This window comes from Ceratina calcarata, unplaced genomic scaffold, assembly GCF_001652005.2.
Source record: "Ceratina calcarata isolate Rehan_Ccalc_2016 unplaced genomic scaffold, ASM165200v1 scaffold226.2, whole genome shotgun sequence".
NCBI classification, from domain to species: Eukaryota; Metazoa; Arthropoda; class Insecta; order Hymenoptera; family Apidae; genus Ceratina; species Ceratina calcarata.
In genome coordinates, this window is record NW_017144423.1 from 46,894 (window position 1) to 58,724 (window position 11,831).

Sequence of the window (11,831 nt, forward strand, 5' to 3'; positions counted from 1 at the left end):
TTCTTTTTAAAAAATGCGTTTCTAAAGTGCATAAACTTTTGGGATTGACTGTATACTCTATACATCCTTATATAAATCTGTTGGAATCGAATGATCAGTCGATCTACAATACATACATGGTGTATAACCATAAATGTTAGTCAGTTTTCTGAGATCGTCTGAAAAATAAAACATTCGTGTGTATTTAGGTACAGCCTTGGAGATTGGTAGTAGGTCGCGTTGGACGTATCGGGCACGGTGAACTCAAAGGATGGAGCTGGTTACTGTCTAGAAAAGCGCTTCTGAAAGCCTCTAAACACCTTAAAGAAATATGCAGCCAGTGCAGTCTTCTCTATCCAACAGCGGCACCTTGCGTGCTCAGCGCTTGTTTAGTTTCGCTCGAGCCAGATTCTACTCTCAGGCTGATGGCTGATCAATTTACGCCCGATGAAAGGTTCGGCCAGGCCTCGGTAAATTGCCAATTATCTACACCACAAGACGTTACATGCACCCATATTCTCGTCTTTCCTACATCCGCCACCACACAGGCAAGTCTCTTTATTTTAACCAACGTTCAATGTCTAATGTAAAACGAGAGATCACAGATTTACCGGAATCGTGTTTTTCCATTTAGTAAATGGTCGTTGTGTTTTTCTATTGCTACAGTCGTCGCAGACTGCATTCCAAGAACAACATATTAATGGACCAGAATTAGGAGACGACGAGCTATTCTCTGCGTTGAACGACGATATGCCGGAAGGTATGGAAGGTATGGGAGACTTCAATGATATCTTCAGCGTGTGGGCTGAACCCGGGGCTGGTGGAGGACAAAGTCCTGGCGCTAGTCCTCATCGACCCGAGGGATCCCCGCTGGGTGGTGACGGTGGTGGCTCGGGTCTAGGGAATCACGATGGTCCTGGTAGTCCGTTTCCATGTAGCAACACGCCAAGAGTAAGTCAAACATTCCAACAAGAAACGTGCTAAAATTTCACTTGTATTATGTTTCTTGAAAGAAGTTCGTACGTTATCTTTTTCATAAAATTTATACAATAACAAGAACATAGTGCATAAGAAACGTGGATTTTAATGAGCACAGGTAGCTGTTGCTGAGCAGGCAGAAGAAGTGGGAACGTTGCTGCAGCAACCGCTCGCTCTCGGTTACTTGGTTTCCACCGCGCCGACAGGACGAATGCCACCGTGGTTTTGGTCAGCTTGTCCCCATCTCGAAGGAGTCTGCCCCGTGTTCTTGAAGAATGCTTTACACCTGCATAGCCCGGCAATACAGCAGAATAGCGATGACCTGTTACAACAGCAAAGTGCTCTCACTGCTCATCCGCTAGACTCACAATATACCACCGATGTGCTCAGGTTTCGTATCTTCCCTTTATCATCGAGTTTATTACAATACCAAACGAATTTGTAAGAAAATTTGTAATAAATCTCTTGCATGCGATTCTACCGAATAATTGTTGACGCATTTATGAATTATTATTATTATTACGTTTACAGATACGTGCTGGAAGGGTACAACGCATTGTCGTGGCTCGCAGTGGACGCGAACACGAAGGACCGGCTGTCCTGTTTGCCAGTGCATGTGCAGGCGCTCATGCAGCTCTACCACGCGGCGGCTGCTCTCGTCTGACCCACACCCTTTCCCTTCGTAGTGCAGTACGTGCACCTCTTTCACGCACTCCTTTACCGATACCCGTCACTCGGGGCTTTACGAGGGCAACTGTGGTTCCCTTCATCCGTCTTCGACCGCACGTTAAACACTTCGAGATTCCCCCCCGGACAATTGTTGGGAGTAAACGATATTATTCCCATACCCCCCACGACCGTGTAGTCGGTAAAATCTCAGAATGCGAAATAACCGAGAATTTTTTTCTTTACTCGGTTCCTTCGCTTTGTTTTTTATTTATTATTTCTTCTTTCTTCCTTTTGTTTGAATATAGTGAATCATGTTACAACGCGCCGACGCTGCGAAAACTGTTGATAATTATCGATGAAACGGTGGATATTCTTTTCGACTTCTTTCCTGATCACGTTTAATTTGAAACGAGAGAAACTGAATACGGTGCTGTCCGATTAATTGACAACGGATTCCAGGAATTGCCTCTTGACTCAAATAGAATTGGGCGTGGATAAAATAGAAAGGAACAGTTGAAAACGGAAGTGTAGAGATAGAGAATCACGCCTTACCAAAGCATTTCCGGGTCGCGGGGTGGACGCGTCAATTAAACGGGCGCAACTGTATTTCTCACGTTGTTTCTTTTTAACCAGTAATCACACGAGGTAACAAACAAAAAATTGATAATATAAGGTAAAATTACTAACGACTGCATATATTTGCCGCATACCAAATGAAGTCTGAGTGGAAGGATAGAGTCGCATGCGAGAGAGAGACTGATCGAACGAAAGGGAGGGAGCGAAAGGACTTGGGACGAAAGTGCGTGAGAGAGGGTGAGTAGAAAGAACGGGAAGAATGCGCGTGTACAAGAAAAGGGGAAGCAAAAAGAGAGAGCGCGTAAAAACAAAAAATGAAAAACGACGAGTTTAACTTAAATAATCGCCTCTCTGTCGGTAGATAGTTCAATTATTATAAATCAGAATCTCTAGAAGAAAATTACGTAATGAGNAATGCAAGCAAACAAATGCCTCGTACAAGCCCCTGGTGTGAAAAATACAAGTATGACAATTATACATATATATAATAATAATAATTATATTATGCTCGCGCGGCACTGGGTCACTGTTATCACGTTTCCTGGACCCGTTAGCGCAAATTTTTCGATGCTGTTTGACAAATTTTATTCGAATTAGGTGACCTCTATATATTATACATACATTAATAGTGTAAAATATTGTTTTTAAATAATTTATGAAGTGAGAGAGAGAGAGAGAGACATCGCCGAGAATATTAGATAAATTGAAAGAGTGAACGCAAAGAAGAAGCGCAAAAGAGAGAGTAGAAAGAATGACAGGTTCGTTCCTCGCGATTTAGGAGAGACATAGAGAAAGGGAGAGTGACAGGAACACGTGCAACAAAACGAGCGGAGCGAGGGAACGAGCGCAGAGTGATGAGAAACTATACACGCAGGAAAAACGAAAATAAAAAGACAAGAGAAATGAATTACAGGGCGCGTCTGAATGAAGAAGCCGACGGTGGGCTCGTGGCGTCAGTCGCATAGTACAAATATGACTTGTACATAGCAAAGACCCCCCCCTAATCCTCTCCCCCGAACCGCCCCCACCTTATAAAATTAATTGGTTAATTTACTCACACAACCACACTCACATTGTATCTATAGTATTTATTACCTGGGTAGAACGTCATTATTGGGATTATTATTATTAATTACTATTATTACCATTATTATATTAATATTACGAAATACAGTTTTACGTGTATATACGTACATACATATATATATTGTATATATATATATGTAATTATATACCTCATTTCACACGAAGCATGCGTACGGATTACAATATTTATGTTGCAAGCATAATAGAAAGCGCGAAGCTCGTGGAACCGATACTTAATTTACATCCAGAGACCGGAGGGGTCTCTCTAAAAAAATCACTTCGCTGAATAAATAATATAGATATATTGTAAGTTAATATAGTGACGAATTACGAAAATGATTTTTATTGTTTTTTCTGTAAAGGTACTTGTATATAAAGAAATTTAGAGATGGAAAAATATGTATATTTTTATTTATACACGAATTATACGTTTTCTGTTCGTTCCAAGAAATGACGTTGCCTTGGAAATTGATTTCCGTCACGAGAATTCTTTTAATCATTTAATTTATTTTAAAAGCCAACACGGGAAGATCGTCGGGAGTGAAAGTAGGTGGTAAATTAACTACCACGCTCGTTTCTGGTATGCTTGTAACATTTATTTGTAGAGTAATGTAATATTCCCGTTTTACACTTACAATGAAATTACACATTTTTCATCATTATGTAATAGGTATGTATAAACATATATATATATGTATATATATATATGTATTACGAAATATTATACACATATATCACAAGATTTTATCTTTCAGTGAATTACACGTATTAACATCTTAATTCGTTGGCCTGAACGGACTAGTTGCACACACGATAGACGAAAGGGACATACATGAGCTGAGTTATCGTCAGTTTTATTTCAGACTTGTTCAATCCGATTCCAAGTCATTGAAACATGTATAATATCCTTTACAATATTAATAGATATAAAAATCATATCGTAAACAACGATAAAAGCGTCGTTTCATAAGTAGAACAATTTTTAAAAAACTCTGTTTTAATAGATTTTGATTTTGTTTCCAATTTCAATATTGCAAAATACATGAAAACTCCATTCAGTCTATCGAAATTACCGAATTTCGCAGGAACTCCTAGAGAACCGAATTACGGATCGTTTATGACACTCCGTATTAAAGATTAACAGACTAGTATCCAGTGGCTGCGGTGACTGACTGATCCGCGGTAAGCTTATCAATGCCGTGCGTGATGCCGAACGGTCTTAAGTGATAAATTAGGTACTCGAGAACGTACATCATGTTAGGCGACACATAATGAAACGAGATCGCAGTGTCTGAACAACAATTGAGACCATCTTTGGTATCGTAGTAAATGTACTTCCAGTACCAGAAATTCTTGTCAACGTGATTCGGGATCAGATGATGCTCCGGTACGAAGGGGAAGAATCGGCCGCGACCGTGCGGATCCCGCGTGTCCATCGCTTTCACGTTCACCTTCTCCAGGCACTTGCCCATCTCCACGTCCTCCGAGCCACCGCTGTCCGAGCGGCATTTGCTCTTGTCGGGCAGGCCCTCCTCCACGAATTTCCGTAAAGCCTCTTTGCTAAGTACATATCCCGCGCCGCCGCTCATGTACCCCTGTTTCACAAACGGCTTGAATCTACAGCCGAAGTATAACGGTGAACTAGAGTCGTAAGACGACAGCATATACCGTAGATTTTCTACCACCACATATCTGAAAGAAAATCGATTTTATTTCGAAACTAGCCGATCCAACTGCGTAGATCGACTTTACTATATTCTGTCGGGTTCATTTTCTCTTTGAGTAAACGAATTTAATTGAAGAGGTTTCTGAGGTAGTAAGGTTCGAAGGATGAATCGCGTACCAATATTTGATAACAACTTCGACGTATATTATAATCGATCAGAGCAGAAAACTCTTCAATCGTTGATTCATGGAAAGTATATATGTATGTACATTGAACTAAAAACCTTGTTTGTTTCACTGTATCTCCCGAGTTTACATTGTATTATATTTCATACTTTTCTAACGAATTCTTTGCAAATTGAAATAATCGTAAAGATGTACAAAGTAGCTTACTTAACTCGCATAAGTATGTCGTGGATAATTTTTTAGTTTATGGGTAACGTGTAAAATTCATTGTGTATAAAAAGTTGTGTCTTCGAAAGGCAGATATTAAATGGTATCATATGTTATAATCAAAATCTGAAATTCGTTCATATTAAAATGCTCGATAAGATTAAAGCCTTTTCAAATAACTTTTCGTATCTTTCCACCCACAGGTAGTAGAATCAAGATAAGGCAAGATGCGAAATCGAGAGAGAGTCCCAGTAATAAGATATGTAAATAATTACTTACGTATCATCGTCAGCCTTCATAAACCAGTCGGCTTCGTCCTTGTATTTCTCGTAAGCATATCTGAAAGCTTCTTTGGTTTTCGCCCACAAATTATCTCGCCCTTCGTCCACTGGTAAAACGACGACAGGTAAATTGGCATCTGGAAAAGAGAATTAAATTAACAGAGGTCCTCGCAAATATTCATTATTACATTTAAACAGTTCACCTTTAGCAGAGCTCATGAATAAAAGAATGTTGCAACGTTTCCCCCAGGTGGCCTTTACATGTTGCGCTTTGGTTTGATGATTCTTTGGACCCGTCATGATCCAGCAAAGGACCCGTACTTTCTTCGCGAGCTCTTGAGCAACTTTGTCCTCCCCTTTATGAAAATCCTCATCGTTCTCATGGAATTTCACCTCTGTTTCAGGACCTATCTGTTAAATAGTTTATTACAATCGGCAATTGAATACGAAAGATCGGAACGTAGTAATATAGTCTACCTCTGACTCTAATTCCGAGTAATGATGCGGATCCCTCGACATTGCAAAACTGTTCGAAAACCAGTTAGATATGTACGGTGTGTGCCTGGTAGTTCCTATCACAAAACATGCTACGAGAAATCCAATGATTATCCCAGCGGAAAGAGCCAGTATAAAATGTTTAGTAGTTCTGATACCTGAAGGAAAAATCAGATTCACAGATTGAATAATTCGGTACCTAAAATTCTAGTTAGGCAGATTGAAAATAATTTACCAGCAATGCTTGTCATCCTCTGCAGAGCCATTATATAAAATAAAACTCTACCACTTTGATTTGACTAAGGGATAAGTCTTATGCTAGACATAACAATTTTATTCTTCTTTCTCAGCATTTGCAAATCACTACAACGTCACAAAATCAGTGTTATCAATGTAATACCAGTTATGACAGGTTCAATAATGTTACCTATGAATCATTGGTGGGAATATACACAAACTGAGACTTATCCTGATCATCCTTAATACATAGCATTCCCTATGTAAGTAAATATCTTTCCTATTGCTCTGTTCCTTTACATAGCTTGCGTCAACATCTTTTATAATTTAATACAGTATCTCTGAAAGTAGTAATTGTAATTAGGAAGGGAATATTCGAAATTCCAATAACGTTTCTCAAGAATTTCCCTTAAGTACTTACATCGTTGACGACTCAAATATACCTCAAGACGAGTTAATCTGTTTTCACGTTATATCACTGATTTTCAGGTATGCATGGAATAATGACGTATTCCAAACTGACATTAAAAACGTCAAGTAGTCTATTACATAAAAAAATATGAAGCAGGAGGTGACATAAATGACTCGTGGAATGTAAAAGCCAAGTGAGAGATGAGAAAACTCACAATAAGTTCGATTGATCAATTAAGTTATCAATAAACTCGTCGAGAAACTTGAACGTGCTTTTAACAGAGAAGAGTGTCCAGTTTGGAAATTTTAATTGAAAACGATGTACAATCACGATGCTCGTAGACAACGTCAACTATTCATCGTGAATTTAAACACTGATAGTAATAACATTTTAAATGAACTACAGCACATCATAGTTCGTAGTCGGTTCTACTCAGAATTATGATTAGATAAAATGTTCAGTGTCTGTTATCGTGGAATATGATCCAAGGAAGCGACACGTCCGGCGGTGCCTCTAATACTGACATTTTTATGTACACAATTGCTGCACAATATTAAATTCCACGAATGTTTCACCTGTGCACACCGACACCGTTCGTTAGCGTCAGCAATAAGTACGTGAGGACGCAAACGATTCGTTCCACAGGCGCGTCGTGACGTAGACCAATTTACGATTACATATCTTATCTCGTAATCAAACCGACTTCACGAAGTTACATTCAACACGTAGAGTAAAAACATTGTAATAATAATAAGATCCTATTTCAAGAATATTATAGTATATAACAGGATTTTATAGTAATTATTCAAGGAAGCGTAATTAGTTATATTTAAAATTTCGTGATATTTGCTTTCCGTGACATATTGGTAAATCGAACGTTCTAAATTATTATATCTCTAATTAATCAATTATTATGTAAATCATGGAATGTTTGCATTTCGAAGTACATCGATTTTTGCTAAATATAAGTACTATTGTCTGTTGGGTAACAAAGGCGAACTAGGACAGATATCATTGATTGTTCGCACGCAAGTCGCGATAATTATTTCTATAGAAATTAGTACATAATTGTTATAAAAAATAGCAACGGCAACGGTGTAAAGAAGTTCGCAGATAACATCGTACGTCGCCTTGAATTCAGAATTTAGTACCATTTAGGACGACGACACGAGATCTGTCGGGGCAGATGACACAAAAGGTAACAATTACGTTACCTGACAGCCACGAGTTGCATATTATTTTGTGACGTGTTTGACATGGCTGCGTAACATAAGAGTCCCAAGTTTTGCAACGTCTGTTACGCGTTTTATACCCGAACGTTAGGCATGCATTACTTACACAATCCTCCTTGTAAATTATTGTATATCTTTTAAAGTTTAATTAATAAAGAAATAGTTTGAATGAAATTCAACCGTATTGTCTATTTATACAGGTGCATAAAACGATTTCCGTCCTGCTTGGCATGCACACATAAATTAAATTGAAATCGTACTCAATCGAGGTACATTAAATGCAGTGTTAAACGAAGAATTTCTCGTCTCGATTAAATCTGATAAGCTTCAGAAAAATTCTTGGAGATAAGGAATTATAGCTTCGCTAGGGAAATACTGTCCAATTTTCATAGACCTTTCGCTGTGAAGGACTTAGAACCAGTTTTCATTGTTGCTCGGAGTTCGCTGTTGGAAATTCACATTCTGATCCACGTAAACGTAAATAACAACAAATATTACATGCTTAAAATGCATCGCTTTCGTTCACGGTATTTAATTTAAATTATTTTATACCGTAGGTGAAGAACGATGTCTGCTGTATATCCAGCATTGCCTAAATTGTCTGTAAAGGATGGGTTCGACGACGAGGATTTAACAGATATCGACGACGAGGTGTTTATCAGAGATGGAAAGAGCGACAGCTTGAAATTAGATGATGATAGGGGCGTTAAAAGGCCCCTAATGGCACCTCGTAGAAAATACAAGAAATCGTACAATTTCGAGACGTACAGGTTTTCAAACAGAGCTATTTGCGTACCTCTTTGCTTCGGATTCATGGCACTGGTAGTATTATTAAGCTTAATCGTACTATGTATATACATCGTCAACATAATTCCTATGCCAATTGCGATCCTGAAAAATTGGCTGTCGCACGAGCCCGAAGAAGCCTTACACGAGTCGAACATAGTTCCATGTACTTCCCTTACAACAAAAATTCTATGGACCAGATCGTTACCAAAGCTCATGTCGGAATCTCCGTTGAGAAGCAACGATGTCAATGGCGATGGAATCGAAGACATCATAGTTGGCTTTAGCACAGGTGCTCACTAACGTCCAACACTTTGTTTAAGCTGATTCTCAATACCTTTGGTTGATACATTTTTAATACGTTCACTTTTTGATTTACAGATTTTAAGTTTATGCTTTTATGATTTTGGTAAATAATGCATTTTACTTTCTATCATACGTTTATAATGTTTGAACATATTAAAAACAGGCATATTCTTTTGGCATATTCTTAGGATTGGATATAACGACTACCTCAGAATATGTTTGCACGTTGTATTTCGATGGACAGAATCCCTGTTTCGGTGGGATTCTAGCTTTGAACGGTAGGACAGGAGACACGCTTTGGATGCATTGGACGGCTCATGCGATCTCCTCGGTCGACTGCGGTTTAGATCTAAATAACGACAAGATCAAAGATTGCATTATATGCGGCAAGAGCGGGATACTTCACGCGGTTAATGGAGACAGCGGTGCTAGCCTGTGGGAATTACCAATTAGAGATTTAGAGGAATGGGAATTCTCGGATATTTATGATGCCAAGTTCATCGCCGACGTAGACGGGGACGATGTTGGAGACGTTATAGCGTCGCATTCTATGCAGTCGAGAGAAATATGTTCAAACGAGATCCTCCTGATCTCAGGAATTAACGGGCATATTATACACAGCTCGGTTTTACCGAACACAGAACAGTTGTTCTCGGCACCTCAGAAACTGATTCATCCAGACGGAGAAAGTATGTTCGTTCTCGCGACGAGCAGTCAGAAACGGTCAGGCGGATTGTATGTGGTTCCTCAAGTGAATTTGATGTACGGCGACTTGGTAAGTATTTCTGATTAATTCAAGTAAAGACGACCCTTACGAAAAATGATATATTACAGAAACTGCGGAAATTGCACCACAACACAGGAAGGGGAACTTTGTTACCTCCGATTTTAGTAGACGTTACGTTAGACGGAGTGGAAGATATCGTTGCCGCTATGTTTAATTCCACGATAATAGTGTACGATGGACTGACGTTCAAACCGATCTGGAAGTACACGGTACCGAAATCCGAAGTGATAAGCGTGCCGATTCCTGGCTATTACAACGACGACGACGTACCAGATTTCATGGTGAAACATCAAATAGGCTCTGGCTTCCCGACGTATTACTACACGGTCGCAACGATCATAGATGGAAAGACTGGGAAACCGTTGTTAGAAAGGTCGATAGAAGATAGTTTAAGCGAAGAGATGTCTGGTTTATCCGTTACCGTCGACGGATTTGGGAACGATTGGTTTTTACATTGGTCGGTCGACTGCTTGAACTACGAAGGAAACAAAGAGAAATATCAATTTCTTAAAAATGGCGATTTTCTGTTCGAATCCCGGGCTAATCTTTGTAAACTGAGATTCAATTCCACTCTGATCACAAACTTGTACGCTCTGAGCCAACACGTCGGACCACCAGGCATTTCGTTGTACTTCTCAGAGGATTGGAAGTCTTTGGAGTATAATAACTCCGCGAATTATAAAGTAGAGTACGACGCTGTACCTTTCGTTTCTGAACGATCGGCGAAGATTTATAAAAATCGGAATCAGATAGACGCGCTTAAACAGAAGCAGGGAGATTCTTACGAGAATTATAATCAATTCATGCCTGTTAATGATAATTCCGATGACGATTACAGCTTGAGAAACGAAGACAAATGGACGAAGAAAAAGATTGAGAATAAAAATGATATGTCGTATGAAATGCCGTACAACGAGGACGATAAATCGAACATTCAGGAGGTACAACCGTTGGATTATCAACAAGTGGACGAAATACGCGAAGAACGAAGTAACGTTAATCCTGAATTTATTAATGAGCGTAATAACAGAACGAGTATGGATATTGTCAATAATCTAAACGTATCTCAACCCTTTAATACTGAGAAGGATGGGAGTAATAAAGTATTGAATGAAAATGTAGTACATTTACGAAATAACACAGAGACGGCAGAAGGAATAACTGATCCTGCGGTAAGATTATTAACAAATACTTGGTGCCTTAAAAGAGATTTAATAGAAAACTTTGTTTAGAATGTTACAGTTGCCACAGGTAATCACGAGTCATTCAGAAAGCAGAATAAACAGGTGGGAACTAATGGAAAGTTAAAGATGAATATATCTGGAGCGGAATTAAGGAAACGAAAGAAGCGAGAAACGAGGATCAAAGACGATCACATGTACTCTGCGGGTGGTGTACAAAAGCAGCCACCAACTGGGATATTGTTACCTCCCATTCTCAAATCGAAGGGAACGAATTCTGTAGATTTAGTATTTTCTACATTCTGGTTACCCTCCTCCGAAGTACCAGTGGTGTTGGTGCAACAGGATTTAGATTGCATTCATTGGAAGAAAGTGTTGTCGGAGAAAAATCAACAGTACAAGCAGAACGACGAGATTATAAAAGAATGTTTAGAAGAACGAGGTGTTAATTACAAGACGCGTAAGGAAACGTTAGAGAAGGAGAATGTAAAAGTTTCTCTAGGGCAGATGACGGTGTACAGAATGAGATTGGAGTGCACTTGTCCGGAGGATATGCTGCCGGATCAAACGTGTAAAAATATATCCTCGCATCAAAGTTGGTCTGAATATTTAGGCTCGCATGGAAACGGATATTTCAAGCCATTATATAAAGCTAATATGTGAATGAGTAACAGAGTATTTATTAAATCTATATTTTTTAAATAACGAACAGATTTTCAAGTCTCATTATCGTAGTATCATTTCGATGAGAACACAGGATCCAAATGG

At 39.0% G+C, this 11,831-nt stretch overlaps 3 protein-coding genes across 8 annotated transcripts in view; 2 read left to right on the forward strand and 1 right to left on the reverse strand.

Moving 5' to 3' along the window:
- The window catches only part of skd (mediator complex subunit skuld), a 21,171-nt gene extending 18,557 nt beyond the window's left edge, over positions 1-2,614 (forward strand). For all 3 annotated transcript variants that reach the window (XM_018020447.2, XM_026811573.1, XM_026811572.1), the window contains 4 exons: positions 189-527; positions 646-930; positions 1,076-1,347; positions 1,489-2,614. In XM_018020447.2, the coding sequence (XP_017875936.1) occupies positions 189-527; positions 646-930; positions 1,076-1,347; positions 1,489-1,621 (1,029 nt within the window). In that variant the 3' untranslated portion in view covers positions 1,622-2,614. The remainder of the gene's footprint in view (positions 1-188; positions 528-645; positions 931-1,075; positions 1,348-1,488) is intronic.
- A 1,636-nt stretch (positions 2,615-4,250) lies between these two features.
- C1GalTA (Glycoprotein-N-acetylgalactosamine 3-beta-galactosyltransferase 1) lies at positions 4,251-7,727 on the reverse strand. Its single transcript, XM_018020453.2, has 8 exons — positions 6,986-7,727; positions 6,781-6,901; positions 6,550-6,700; positions 6,358-6,485; positions 6,105-6,280; positions 5,831-6,038; positions 5,626-5,764; positions 4,251-4,980 (listed from the first exon to the last, which is right to left on the reverse strand). Exons 4-8 carry the CDS (start codon positions 6,386-6,388, stop codon positions 4,434-4,436), a joined length of 1,101 nt encoding a protein of 366 aa, XP_017875942.1. The 5' UTR covers positions 6,389-6,485; positions 6,550-6,700; positions 6,781-6,901; positions 6,986-7,727; the 3' UTR covers positions 4,251-4,433.
- Positions 7,728-7,762: 35 nt separating this feature from the next.
- On the forward strand, positions 7,763-11,825 carry LOC108622524 (uncharacterized). 4 transcript variants are annotated; one of them, XM_026811574.1, is made up of 6 exons: positions 7,763-8,121; positions 8,204-8,480; positions 8,561-9,081; positions 9,284-9,870; positions 9,930-11,054; positions 11,115-11,825. In XM_026811574.1, the coding sequence occupies exons 3-6, from the start codon at positions 8,571-8,573 to the stop codon at positions 11,724-11,726; spliced, it is 2,835 nt and encodes a 944-aa protein (XP_026667375.1). In that variant the 5' UTR covers positions 7,763-8,121; positions 8,204-8,480; positions 8,561-8,570; the 3' UTR covers positions 11,727-11,825. The 4 variants fall into 4 exon arrangements, with proteins under 4 accessions (XP_026667375.1, XP_026667376.1, XP_017875939.1 ...); XM_026811575.1 differs by having other exon boundaries at positions 7,763-7,969; XM_018020450.2 differs by lacking the exon at positions 7,763-8,121 and having other exon boundaries at positions 8,170-8,480; positions 11,125-11,279.
- Positions 11,826-11,831: the final 6 nt, after the last annotated feature.